The sequence below is a fragment of the Podarcis melisellensis genome (genome assembly GCF_964234715.1).
Source record: "Podarcis melisellensis genome assembly, chromosome: 3".
NCBI lineage: Eukaryota > Metazoa > Chordata > Lepidosauria > Squamata > Lacertidae > Podarcis > Podarcis melisellensis.
The window spans coordinates 39,233,628-39,247,684 of record NC_138530.1 but is presented as its reverse complement, the minus strand read 5'-3'; the positions used below and the strand labels follow the sequence as shown (position 1 = coordinate 39,247,684).

At 43.2% G+C, this 14,057-nt stretch overlaps 1 protein-coding gene across 1 annotated transcript; it reads right to left on the bottom strand.

Moving 5' to 3' along the window:
• Nucleotides 1-15: 15 nt before the first annotated feature.
• GTPBP2 (GTP binding protein 2) lies at nucleotides 16-13,662 on the bottom strand. The gene is made up of 12 exons (XM_081905661.1): nucleotides 13,371-13,662; nucleotides 7,954-7,980; nucleotides 7,249-7,433; nucleotides 6,318-6,426; nucleotides 5,826-6,023; nucleotides 5,549-5,723; nucleotides 5,121-5,340; nucleotides 4,287-4,422; nucleotides 3,681-3,739; nucleotides 3,122-3,293; nucleotides 2,461-2,625; nucleotides 16-2,189 (listed from the first exon to the last, which is right to left on the bottom strand). The coding sequence occupies exons 1-12, from the start codon at nucleotides 13,554-13,556 to the stop codon at nucleotides 1,992-1,994; spliced, it is 1,830 nt and encodes a 609-aa protein (XP_081761787.1). The 5' UTR covers nucleotides 13,557-13,662; the 3' UTR covers nucleotides 16-1,991.
• Nucleotides 13,663-14,057: the final 395 nt, after the last annotated feature.

Genomic DNA, 14,057 nt, shown 5'->3' with positions numbered 1-14,057 from the left:
AGCCGTACAGCACAATTTTATTCTTTTCAATAAAACATCTTTATTTTGTACATTATATATCTATATATAGAGAGAGAGATGAAAACACCTCTCTGATTTTTAAAGAATCCACAAATAGTGAATATGAAAAGCATGGCACCGAGAACACTCACACAACAGAAGGCAAGGAAAAGACAACCAGAAAGAGCACCTTTGAATGTTTGTCTGCAATGGGGTTAACTCTGCCAGAACTGTAAATTGCAGGAAAAGCACCTATTCCTCCCACAGGACAAGTATGTATTGGCAATGGGTTACAGCAAACCCTCTAGAGGAGTGCATTAGGCAGCCAATTTTCTTTGACTTTTCTAAAACAAGCGATCCAAAAATGCCTCTTGTAGAACCAATCCAAGTGATTAAAGGGCAATTGAGAGAGAAACCAAATTAATCAGCAAATAACCATGATGCTTTGGGCCATGTTTGCTACTACTTTATAGTTAACTGTCCATTGTGCTATTAAAAGGATGATTAGGAGAAAGATAAATGATTGTGAGTTATACTTAAAAAGCATCAACTTGGAAGCTGGCTGTATGGTTGCGCAATTACAAGTTAAATCTCAAAGAGTACTTGCATTGAATAAACAGCTGTTGGATTGAGGTGAACTAACAAGGGTGTGTGTTTTATAGTGAATAAAAATGGATCGTTGTTTTCACTGGCCATGTTGGCTGTAGCAGCTGAACACTCAGTGCAGCAGTGGCTAAGATGGGGATAGGCAAAAACAAGAAATGTATTGCTGACTTTTAAAATATAATTTCCTACCAAAATGTTAAAAATATCCCACAATGTTTGACCATCTTGCTCTATTGCAAACTCTAGGCATTTACTATAGCTTTAAGTGGACTGATTGAAATCTTAGGTATCGTATGGTTTTCTGTGGTGCAATATAGACAAACTGCTGCAGTAGGCAGCGTTGATAATTGTAGTAATAGTAATTGTAGCAACACTTCAAATCTTCCTGGGATAACCAAGCAGTGCTTACTGCTTTGGTTTTGAGAAAGTAAGGCATGTTTCCCAAGGAACGAGTTGGATTGGGGTGCTATTGAACTCCTAACGAAAGTCAGATGGTACCGATCTTTCAGTCAAGATGGTGAACGGCAGCGGCTCAGAAAACCACCAGCAAAGTACTGAGAAGTGTCAAAGCTAAGTGGGGGGGCAGTTCTGCTCTAGGAAGCCACATTATATATAGGGTAGCTGCTCAACTCTGCCCAGGAATAAGTTGTCTTAAGATGTTTGTGATTGTACCTGCTGCATGAGATGGGGACAGTGGTTTCCATCAGGTCAGGGTTATTTTAGGGAAATGTCCTTCTCCCACACCTCCAACCCCACATTTTCTCTAGAAGCAGAAACAAAAACCCCACAATGAACTTAGCTGTTAAAAATCAGCACACAATGGTAGTAGGGAGGGGGAGACCCAATAAGCCATTAGATTAAAATGAAACCAACAAACAGTTTAAAATTAATCAGAAATATCCTGAGCTGTACTGTGGGCAATGCAAACTTTTCAGCTGAAGCTTCTTCATCTGTCACAGGCAGCCTGTAAAAATCAGGCAGCAGGACAATGGAGACTGAGTGCTGTGGGCAATGGATGTCCACTATTGCTGCCTCAGGAAGCAGAATCCCTAAGCTGCAGTCCAACACACTAATGGCTTTGCCCTCTACCCGGCAGTAACTTCCCAACAAAAGTCAACAGAACCAGGAGTTGCCGGCCCAGGCAAAGATGCAGCCGCTCTCATCTATTCCGGGGAAGGGACATGAAAGCAGCAGGTGATGAACAAACAACATGCTTAACTTGCTCCAGGAGGGGCACTCAATCCAAGCGGCAGTTCTAGCTTCCGCAGGAGCAGAAGAGGTTTGTCCATGTAAATTGACTGGCCAGCAGCAGCTCTGGACAGTGGGGAGAGACTTTCTTCCCTTCCCCTATTGCTAACATCAGGAAACCCCATTGATTTTGTGAGTCAGAAAGTGACCAGGTCAGAACTTAAGCCCTGATCCAGTCCATTCTCTTCGATGGTGATGGCTTGGATATAAGTGACATGTCCAATACCTTTGGTAACTCCTTCACGGAACAGCAATTTGGCTCCTATCTTCAAATATTCAGGATGTTTAATGAATCTGAAACATACCACAGCCTTTTCTCCTGTACGCAGCTTATCCTGAAGGAGGGAAATAATAGGAGTTACAAGGTCAGTCGCCTAGCTACTCGGCTCAGGGATTCTAGGAAATGAGGGGGATGTTTAAGGCCACTGAGCAATTCAGTCCCAATATGCTTTGCGTGTTTATGAAACTCCTTAGTGGATTTAACTATGCAGGTTCTCTTCTGAAATAGTGAGGGCACTGAAGAAGGGAGTCCTAATGTCATGGTTACAATAACTGATGCAGGATGAAGATGTGAAAGCAATGGAATGATTCCCCGAATAGACCTACCTTCCCGTGGATCTTCTCCACAATTGCTGTTTGCCGTACATTGCCAACATGCACCGTTACTTGAAATCCCTTCCGGAAAGTTGTGGCATGGAAGAGCAGAACAATTTCAGCTTCAAACACTGAGCAAATGGTGGGATTCATCTCTGGGCTGACCATCACCATACCCTAAGTGACAGCAAGACAGCTGAACCAATACTATTGACAATGGTGCTCCTCTATTCCCCAATACATGCACACTAGGTGGACTGCTACTGTCCTTCATGAAGTGCCCAGTTTTCCATTTGCAGGAAGCTGGCCTCTCCACAGAAAGCCAAAAAATGTAAGGGTAAGATAAGAAGTGTGTACATGATGAAGACAGACTAACAGTGGGCAAGGATGTGTGGGGAGTGTTTAATTGCCCCCTTCTGCTCAATGGCTTTGACTCCATTTTCTTCATTGTAGTTTTTTGTGGAAGCAAACCACCCAAAGCCATGGATTCAACTATTCCCAACCCCTGATCCCGAATCAAAATGACTTAAGTGAGTATATTGCCTGCAGCATTTTAGGGTGTCTTCTCAAGCAGAACCACAGTCCCTCACAATATCATCCCTTCACAACACATGGTTCCCAAGAGGGTAGGGGGAAGCTTTTTAAAACCACAGCTCCCAGGAGACGGACTCACTTTGCGCAGCAGCGAGCGGTCAAAGTGCCCAAGAGCCAGCGTGGCAGCTTGCCCAGCCCGAAGCACACGGCACGCCGAACGATTTCGCTGCATACTGCACACTTTCAGCTGGAGGAACTTGCCATCATCGGTTGGACCAACCACCAAGTTATCTCCCTCTCTACATATCCCGCTGAGAAGGGCACAAAAATCAGGAGTGTGTATTTAGCTCTCATAGAAAGGGAAAGCTTTTGCTTTCTTCCTTCTTAAAACATACCCTGGGGCAGCTTCTTTACAGTCTTTCCCATCTCAACTACCCTCTATATCCCACAGGGAATGAATCCCTTTGTATGTATTCTTGTTTCTCTTTCACAGTCACTTCTGTCCTTGAAGTGAAATTGTATCTCCTTCATTATTGAGACAAGGCATTCGGCTTCCACCTGCACAGTATTCCCAAGCCTACAATGAGGAAGGAAATGCTAAACTACACTGCCAGTCCTCCCCTGGGGGACAGAAGCTCTTCTGCATCCCCTCTCTATCAATGCTGACCCCAAGGCACCATGCAAATAGCAACACCCACCTTGACAGAGTTCCTCCAACAACAGTGCCCACCTCTGGTACTGTATAGATTTCATCCACCTGCAGCAAGACAAAATCAGGAGCTTGAGACCTGCTATATGGCTAGGCCTGCCATCCCCCCCATGAATGTCAATACAGTTCTGTCTACAGGACCTCAGGACCCATTCCTGAGCACTTTCTTCTTACACTATTTCTCACGTCTCAAGCATCCCAGAGTACCAGCCCTCAGTGAATACTCCTCATTCTGCAGGCGTTTCCTAGGTTTGTCTACAAATGAAATAACCTAGACGCAGCCTTTCTCAACCTGTGGATCCCCAGGTGTTGTTGAAGTACAACTCCCATCACCCCTAGCTAGCAAGGCCAGAGCTCGGGGATGATGGGAGTTGTAGTCCAATAACATCTGGGGACCCACAGGTTGAGAACCACAACCAAATGATACCAGGGACCTAAATCAAATCCCTTTCTTTGAATAAAAGCCAACCATAAAAAGAGCCAGCCACAATCTCACTGGGCAACCATCCTTCCATCTCCAAGATGTCCTTGCCCTCGACACATGAAGGTACTTACTGTTTGAGACTCCCAATAACATCGAGAGAGCCTTGTGTACCTGGAACTCGGTGAGTTGCTGCATAAGCTCTTCCTGTTCTTTGCTGTTTGTCAGAGGAGGAAGGATGTTGAGGAAAACTTTCAGGTGATCCAGGTTATCTCCAGAAACACTGGACAAGGTGAAGATAGGAGTGATGCTGCCAACACACATGAAAGAAATAAGATGGTGAGCTGCAATTCTGTGTACGATTGCCATTGAACACAATGGGAAGTTGACTTTTACAAGTAAATAGGCACAGGGAACAAGTCCCTATGATTGGCTCCCAGAGAAGTTTGAGAGGAGACATCTAGGATTACACGAACTTGCTGCTGTGCCCATAAATAGGTCTGATCTTAGCTCTGTACTGCAGTCCCAGTCCCACTTGCCTTTATAATTTTACCTATTTAAATACTGCCTTGTAACAGGAGTCCTTGGGAAGGCTTACATTAACAATTCACATTTAAATAAAATACAACGAAAACATAAAAAGTTCATTCAAAACAGAGAGAACCTGGCTTGTTTCTCCTTCTCATGGAAATGTACTACAGGCTGCAACAGTTCAGGATGCAATCATATCGGAGGCATAAGTTATCTAGTCTCATAATGCAGCACTAGAACTACTAATGCCTGTACCACCTAGTTAAGCCAGTGGGGTAAGGACTTCATCCATACAGGTTTTTAAAAATAGAACATGAGAGCAATCCCATTAGTTACACTGCAATATTCCACAGACCTGGAGGTACTCGCACCTTTCTCCTTAAATCCACTCTTCCTCTAGCCAGTTCGTTGCAATTGCACCACCCATGTCACCAAGTGATCTTCCCTCCCATGCTGAGAATGGCAAGTGATTCTTACTTGGGAGACTGTGCAAATTGCTGTGCTGCAGTGACGGCATCGTCATCCGATGTTACTAGCAAGGGGAGCTTGTTACAGCCAGGCTGCTTCAGGATCCTCTCCAGCTGCTTCACTGTCCGCTCCACAGTGGCTTTTGAGCACAAGTCCACTTTGCTAATGACAATGAAGAAGGGGACCTTGAGAGCCATAGCCAAGCCGAGATGTTCTCGTGTTGTGCCTGCTGCAAGAGATAGGATGGCAGGGAGGAAACAAGTTGAGAAGACAGGACCCCAGAGCAGTTTACATTCTGCTTGAAATGGGCATATGTATTACTGTGCTACAAGGAGTGAGGTGTTGATTTTTATTGACTGCACATCATCTTTGAATGAGATGCGTCATGCCTAGGTTACAAAATATGATTAAATCATAGCAGGAAACATGCAGCTTACCAATTCCTGTATTAGCGCTCACCACTAGCATTGCAAAATCGGGGCAGTAACTTGTGAGCCCAAAGATAGTGGTTTTAAGGTACTTGTGATGGCCAGCCAAGTCAATGAAAGTGATCATCTTAGAGGAGCTCTCACAGATCTCTTCAGCTGTCCGCGAATCACTGTAGTTGACCACCTAGACAGCGGAAGACACTGCTGTTGAGCGTTCAAAAGCCAAGGCAAGAAGCCATATTTTGAATCAAAGGAGCAAGACAGCAACGCAGCAGCAGAAACATACCTCTCCTTTGCTGTTAAAGCCAAGAATTTCAAAGCTGATGCTGGATGTCCTCCCAGACTGGATCTCGTGCAAGTGCCGAAAGAGGTTGAGACGAGCTCTACCTCGCCCGTTATCTAGCTCTCCTTGAGTCAAGACACCCAACAGAGTTGACTTGCCTGAATCCACATTCCCAAGCACAGCCACTCGCAGATCTAGGAACTTAAGGGGAAAATGAAGAGCTGTACAAGCATATTTTGAAACAGAACTAACCTATAGAAGAGTTTTTGAAGTGCAAGGTGTGATTCAGACCTTCACTGCCTTGCAGAGTAAAACACTAAGGGATCCAAAATCACTAGGACAATTTGTATAATTGCCTGTGATGTGTGGCAGCTCTCCAAAGCACTAACCAATGGAGCATCCTTTGAAATACCTTCATGGGACATGAAGTTCCAGTTGCAACTTTCTAAACAACAAACTGCTTGTATCAGAACGCTTTTGAATCGAGTGGGTTACCTGCTGATTATCTGGGACCTTTCGGACAAGGACCTCTGTTATTTTCCTGGGAATATCACTGTCATAATCCACTTCTCTTTCCCGTAGCACCGTGATGTCAGCTCCTACTCTGCACATTATAAAACAGAAAGCCGTTGGGTGTTAATACATCAACTGCAACAACTTCCTCAATAGGTGATGGAACAGGACTATCTTCCTGTATCTTTCAGAAAGGCCTCATGTGAACACAGCCTACAAATTCAGGGAAAATGTTGTCTGCTTCCCCATTTGGTGAGCCCTCATCGATCTCTGACCATTAAGTAATAGCTTGCTTGCCAATTTTGTGGGGGGTGAGGACATTCACATGTGACATTTCAGCATAGATATTAGCCCAGTTTTCCAAATTTAATAGAATAGCTAAGGATTCTGGGGAAATGTACGCCACCACATATCACAAACCATTTACTAGCCAGACCACACAGCTGCTCATTTGAAATCACTAGACATGACAACACAGACATATAAAGTTCTCACCATAGAGGAGTAAAGTGGGTTAAAACAATGTGTGCAAATATAGCAAACTATGTAGTTCTCATTAAATACAGTAAATCTAATAGGAATACTGACTGTATTAGCACTGATTAGTGATAAACCAGTCAGATTTGGCTTATTTTCAGACAGAATCAGGCACCTGCTGTGCAAGGAAACTACATAGGAACTTTTTTTTTAAGGAACACTCTCTTCTTACAAGTGTGACTTGCCAGTAGGTGCACTTAAGGGATTATGGTAATGTGAGAAAAAACCCTTAGGGCAAAGGACTTGGTGCATGGAATGCATTTTCCTAGGCTGGAAATATTCTGTGGGATAGCAAAACCAGAATGCCAGCTCATTTGTGGAAATAATGAAGCACAATTTGCTTGCTCTGGTCCAGAAGTAGGACAGATGCACATACTTCTCAGCCATCCGCCGCAGTGTTTTGAGAGAGGCACGCATCTCCTCTTCTGACAGTCCTACCAGCAGTCCGTTGTCCTCTACACCAATCTGGTACACTGCCTCACCACGGCCTTCTTGTAGTCGCCACTTCATCTGCGTTACTAGGTGTTCAAAGCGGTACTGGGAAGGATTAACTAGTTTCAGCTGCCCAAAGAAAGGAGGTATTACAGTCAACAAGCAAGGAGATCTGATATGGGCAAGCAATTTGCTTTTTTTTAAAGGAAAAAAAGTAGAGTTCTTCACTAGAGTTTGACCATTTTTAGACAAGTCATGAATTGGGTTGAACAGTTTATCATTTGTTCTGAGTGACTGTCAAGTTCAGATGCAACAGTTAAATTCCAGGCAGCTCAATAAGAGAAAAAACAATTCACTGGGTAACAAATCTGAAAAATTATCCAAGATAGCAAAAATATATCGATTAATTATTACAGGTTGTCTACTATTTAACATTAGTTTTTGAAGAGAGGTTCCCAGATTCAGTAAAATTAAATACGAGATATCCAATACAACCCCAAACATTTCATTTGCTTTGTGTCTTCCAAATAGCATTGTTTTGTTTGCAGCAATATACTCTAATTGCTAGGTACTAGTATGACTCGTAACATAATTTGACACATGGCTCTTAAGAACTTGGTATCAAGAGCCCATCCCACAAGTAACTCACCTTGTATTCTATGTTCCCATCTTCTGCCTAATTAAAAGAAGAAAACATCACAGGTTAGTGAATTCTGCACTGCTCATCATTTTACATACAACTCTTGACATCTCATTTGTCAGCTCGAGGAAGCCAGCACATAGCAGTGCCTGATTTAGAAAGAATCAATTATATCAAGAGTTGCTAAATGCTATAGTTCTGGGCTCTATATCTATAAAAAGGACCAAACTGTAATGACATGGCTCCCATAGTGCACTTTTAGAACTATGCCTGCCTGGGTCATCACTGTTCTGCAAACAAAACAACAAGGAGATTTACGAATGCCACAAGAGCTGACTGTGAGTTCTAGTAGTATATTTCCAGCTGCTGTAATAGCTCAGATCATGGAGAAGGCTTCAGAAATCATTCTCTTAAGAAAAAGTAAATCTCAGGTCAGTATTTCAGACAGACCCAGTCTCCTACTCTGCCTGCATGAATCACTTAAAATCCTTCACTGGGCCTCTGCCTCCAAGATACCTCCTGACATCTGTGTGCTGTCTGCCAGTTTTTGAATCTGTGAATAGACATTTTTTGAAGTGGAGTAAGAACTCACAAATTCAGCTTCTACAACTAACGGGAACAACTTATGTTGACCAACAATATCAAAAATTCTGAATATGTAAAACAAGGTCAACTGACTACCATCTAGCTCCATAGTAAGCCTGGAAACTGGAATAGACATGAGGAGAAAAACACCTTGCTTCATTAATCAATAACATAGACATACACCTGCAAGAACTGTCTGTTTCTTAAAGATTTCTTCCTTCTCCTTTCACACTCCCAATATATTCTCCTGCACTACCTCATACTGCTCTGGCAAATAGCATAGTTCTCTAACAAATGTGCCTTATGCTGGTCTCTTCCTTCAAGCACACAGAGCTTGGAATGACTAATGTGACATGCAGCTGAAGGAGAAGAAACTACAGTAGTAACCAGCTTGTAGTACAAAAAACATCCCAATGCCATGGCAGATCCACAGGAAGATCGCCACTTCTGATATTCCCTAAGTACTGAGAAAATACTTCTCCAGAAGACACCCCATTTGAGCTAAGTGTTAATAACTAGTACTAAAAATTACTCAAGTGGGATGAGGGAGACCAGACTCTCTAAAATGTAGATATGTGACATTGAATTGTACCCTGCTAATCTTAGTTCAGAGATAGTGGTGTGAGTGCAGAAGGAAAGTGTAATAAACAAGACTAACAGCAGCATGAAATCTGATCCACTCAAATTTCATTTCTTCCTGAAATAATCTTGTTTTTCTGGAAGTAAATATCACACTCCCTCTATGAGCGGATTCAGAGTTCTTTCCATGCAGCCTGCTGCTATTTTCTAGCTAAAAAATGTTGGTGGCAAGGGAAACACATAGTAAACAACATCATGGAATAAACCACCTACATACTGGAAATGAGACAGGTATAATGCTGAGTTTTTCTCCTAATATGCCCACTCAATCTTCTAGCTTTTATTTTATTCATGTAGCATCATCCCCACCAGCCTAGGAAAGAGTGCCTAGGAAATCACTGCCTTAGAAACACAACATATGGTCCCTCCTCTCTCCTGCAAGTGAGGGGAGCACCCTGTTGCAACAGTTCAATAAAGGCCAAGCCTACAGGCTGCTGTTTTGCCCCAAGTTATCCTGGTTGGGGTCTTTGTTTTGTCCAAGGGAGCCCTCGGATTTTTCCTGTAACAACGGCTTTGGGGCGTAGTGGTTGCGGAGCTTCTCTTGGATCGTGTCCCAAGGTGCTGCCTGGACTGCTTCGGGCGCAACCAATGCTCGGCTGTCTCAAACACCTCAGGCCCACAGAGGCTGAGGAATAGGCCCCGCTTCCGATCCTTTGATACTGCTGTCAGCTCGTTGGCTTGGAGGTAGCAGTCGAACCGAGCGAGGTAGGAGTCCCAGGATTCAGAGGCTGGCGCAAACGGCGGTAGAGGCACAAGTGAAGCCATGACTCCGATGCCGGAGAGAAGGGCGATGGAGGGAGCACAGCGCTCTCGCCAGAACGCTCAGCTCTGAACTGGTTCTGCCCAGTGATTTCGCTCTGTGATTCAGCTCAGTGCAGAGGCTGGCCGCATCTGGCTGTGCTCTGGTGTCCATCCATCCCACCTTCGTCGCCAGTGTTAAGTTGTGGGTTGACATAGCAGCCGGCACAGCGATGTCTCCAGAGCAGCTCTTTATTTGTAAGCTGGAACAGAAGACTGAACAGCAAACAGCTCAGCCGGCCGGCTTTTATAGGGAGCCGGCTGTCAACATTGTAGCAACAAGAGCCCAGAGTTCCCGCCTAAAATAACTGACGCGGACCTGAGTGAAAACTACCTACAGACCTGAGTGAAAACTACCTACAGTATCCCCCTGCTGGCCCAAGGGTAACTTCACTACATAACAAAATCGGAGGAAATAAACACCAAATGGGCAAAAGGCACAGGAAAAAAAGGCAATGAATTCGTTTTTAAAAAATAATAATAGTAGAAAGAGATAATCAATGTTTTATATTTGCTGTTAGCCGCCCTGAGCCCGGTTTTTAAAGGGCGGGGTATGAATAAAAATTTATATTCTTATTCTTATATTCTTATTCTTATTCTTAGATTCTTATTCTTATTCTTAGATTCTTATTCTTATTCTTATTCTTAGATTCTTATTCTTATTCTTAGATTCTTATTCTTATTCTTAGATTCTTATTCTTATTCTTATTCTTAGATTCTTATTCAGATTCTTATTCTTAGATTCTTATTCTTAGATTCTTATTCTTAGATTCTTATTCTTAGATTCTTATTCTTATTCTTATTCTTAGATTCTTATTCTTATTCTTAGATTCTTATTCTTATTCTTATTCTTAGATTCTTATTCTTATTCTTAGATTCTTATTCAGATTCTTATTCTTAGATTCTTATTCTTAGATTCTTATTCTTATTCTTATTCTTATATTCTTATTCTTATTCTTATATTCTTATTCTTATTCTTATACTTATTCTTATTCTAGATTCTTATTCTTATTCTTATATTCTTATTCTTATATTCTTATTCTTATTCTTATATTCTTATTCTTATATTCTTATTCTTATTCTTATTCTTATATTCTTATTCTTTTATTCTTATTCTTATTCTTATTCTTAGATTCTTATTCTTATTCTTATTCTTAGATTCTTATTCTTATTCTTATTCTTATATTCTTATTCTTATTCTTATATTCTTATTCTTATTCTTATTCTTAGATTCTTATTCTTATTCTTATTCTTAGATTCTTATTCTTATTCTTATTCTTATTCTTATGTTCTTATTCTTATTCTTATTAAAAAAAAAAAAAGAAACACAACATATCAATGTATTTTAGGAAGCAAGAAGTTGTTTAACTTTTATCTACTGAAGCTGCTGTAGAAGTGATGCAGAAAAAGTGACAAGCTTAGGCATGCCCCAAAATAGTCCACTCAAGTCAACTGAGGGCAGAGAGGAAGTACAGTACCACTAAAGTCTCAGGGGGGATGAAATGACTAATTCTGCTCTCTGGGGGAAAGGAAGGCTCACCTTCCGAAAACAAAGGACCAAGTTTTTATTAATAATAATATTGTTGCACATCTTATATGGTTTGCTTCACATTGATTCCAACTGCTATCAACGCTTGATGAGACACAGAAACGGAATAGTAAGAGATCAACCTTCACTAGTATGAAAGAACTGAAGAGGCATACGTGTGTATGCATATATGAGTTTTGAGTGAAAATGAGCCAGGATAACAGAATGAGTTTGAGACTATAATACAGCTTTATTAAGCCTTGAGTCTGTAGACTAGGCATCCCCAACCTGTGGCCTTCCAGATGTTTTGGCCTACAACTCCCATGATCCCTAGCTAACAGGACCAGTGGTCAGGGATGATGGGAATTGTAGTCCAAAACGTTTGGAGGGCCGAAGGTTGGGGATGCCTGCTCTAGTGTATCTGCATCAAGGTCCAGCCCACGTTCAAGCTAATTTGCCACTGCCAGGTGACACACAGTAGGGACTAGTTCTCACAGAAGTAGTAAACCTATGTCTAGGTTGTACAGTTTCAGGTGGGGGCTCACTTAACAGTGCTTCTCTATATCGCAACCCAAAAAAAAGACCACCTACACATAGAAATCTAGATGTTAGTGAAAACACTAGGTTAAAAATAAATCCCTGACATCATGTTTTCTATGTACAGGCAACTGTTAACAGACAGCAGTAGGATCGAAGAACATGTAATTATGTGAGCCCCTAACTACAGACTGAAGCATGCCATTGAAATTCAAAGAAACCTATATTATACTCAGTCAGACCATTGTTCCATCTAACTGAATACTGAACGCTCTGTCTGGCAGTAGTTCTGATGGGCTTTGGTCCAAGGTTTTTCATATAACAAATTACCTGACCTTTTTAATTGGAGAATTAAATTGGACAGAAGATCTCAATGAGAGCTAGACAGAGCTTTCCATAGGGACAACCAGGGCTTTTTTCAGTCAGAACTCACCAGAACTTAGTTCCGGCGGGCGCCATTGCCATTATAAAAGAATAAGGGAGGGATTTGTGGTGAGTTCCAGCACCTCTTTATCTAGAAAAATAGCACTGGGAACAACATACTACAGAGCTTCCCATCCACAATCCAAGTAGATATGGACTAAATATATTTGCCCATTAATGTCATTTGGAACTACTAATGAACTTAAGCTTCAGTCTAAGAGAGCCCTAGTCCTTCCAAATTGGACTGGCTGCCTTTGTTTCAAGCTAACAGCTGTGTGAAGCAATAAAAGCACAACTTTAGTGACTCGGAATCGCCACAAGTGGAAGTGATGAAAAGAAACACTGCTAGAAGTTGACAAAAATGGTATCTATTTCCCTTTTGACACTCAGGAAACCTACAGCTTTGGAGCTCAAGTCATTCACCGTCAGAGAGAGGTCAAGAGAAACTTCAAAGTGTGGCTGTCATCTATTAGGCAAAAGGAGTGCGGGGGGGGGGGAAGAGAAGGAAAGAGAGAGAAAGAAAGAAAGAAAGAAAGAGAGAGAGAGAGACTCTACTATAAAACCACACATTTCAGTCCAAGGAACTGAAGTGAAATGTGCATACATTGCGGAACACAACAACAAGGCTACGAGTGTGAAGCCGATGGCAGTACTACCTGCTGTCCAAAATATCGAATGGCCCTATTCGGTAGGGCTATGCAGTCTTGGTAGGATGGTCTTCTACCCCTTTCCCCTAAAACACAGCCCAGCCCTGTACGTCCCGATTTGCCACAGGGGGCTTGCCACCTCCTTCCCCAAAGTCAGGGGGACCACAAAGGCAGAGGCGGGAGGAAAACCCCGAGAGAAGCCCGTCGGATGCAAGACGAGAGGAGGATCCTGCAAAGACAGCCGACCACCGAAGCCCCGCCTCACTCACCTCCGGGGGCAGGTAGGGCGGGTTGTTGGCCTTGCCCCCCCGGTGTCTCCCGTTCTTCTTCCTCCCCCTGGAAGACCCTCCGCCGCTACCGGAGCCGCTGCCCGCGCGGCCTCGCAGGGCACCGCCGTTCCCGCCCCCCATAGGCCGGCAGCAGCCCCCAAATAGCTCCGACACCCCCGAGTCCATCCTGGGCCGGCCTGACACCCGGCCCCGCTCCAGCCCTTCCCCCGGCCACGGATGCTGCTGCCGCCTCCCAACCCCGGACTTGGCTTATGACGGCTCTCTAAACTCCGGCTCCTGACGTGAGAAAGAACCGCAAGGCACCACGGGAAACAGGGCGGTAGAGCCGCTGGACTACAACTCCCAGAGTCCTCTTCGCCGCTTTCGGATAGAATGCCGCTCTCGCTTACGTTCTCTTCCAATGACGGCGGGTCGGGCGGCGTTAAGGGACGGATCTCGGGACGGGGTGCAGAGCCACCGTTTCCAGCAACGTATATGGGTGACTTATGCAGCTGCGTATCTGAATAGACATAAGATTTGTTTCTTATATGACACTAATAGGTTAGGACCGCTGTCCGCAGGAGCAGATTAGCCAGGATTTCCTTTGCTTAGAGAGCTATGGAGGTGCAGTTTGTTTGCTTCTTGCATCTATTGCAACTCTCGGAAATCAGTTTAATAGAAAAGGAG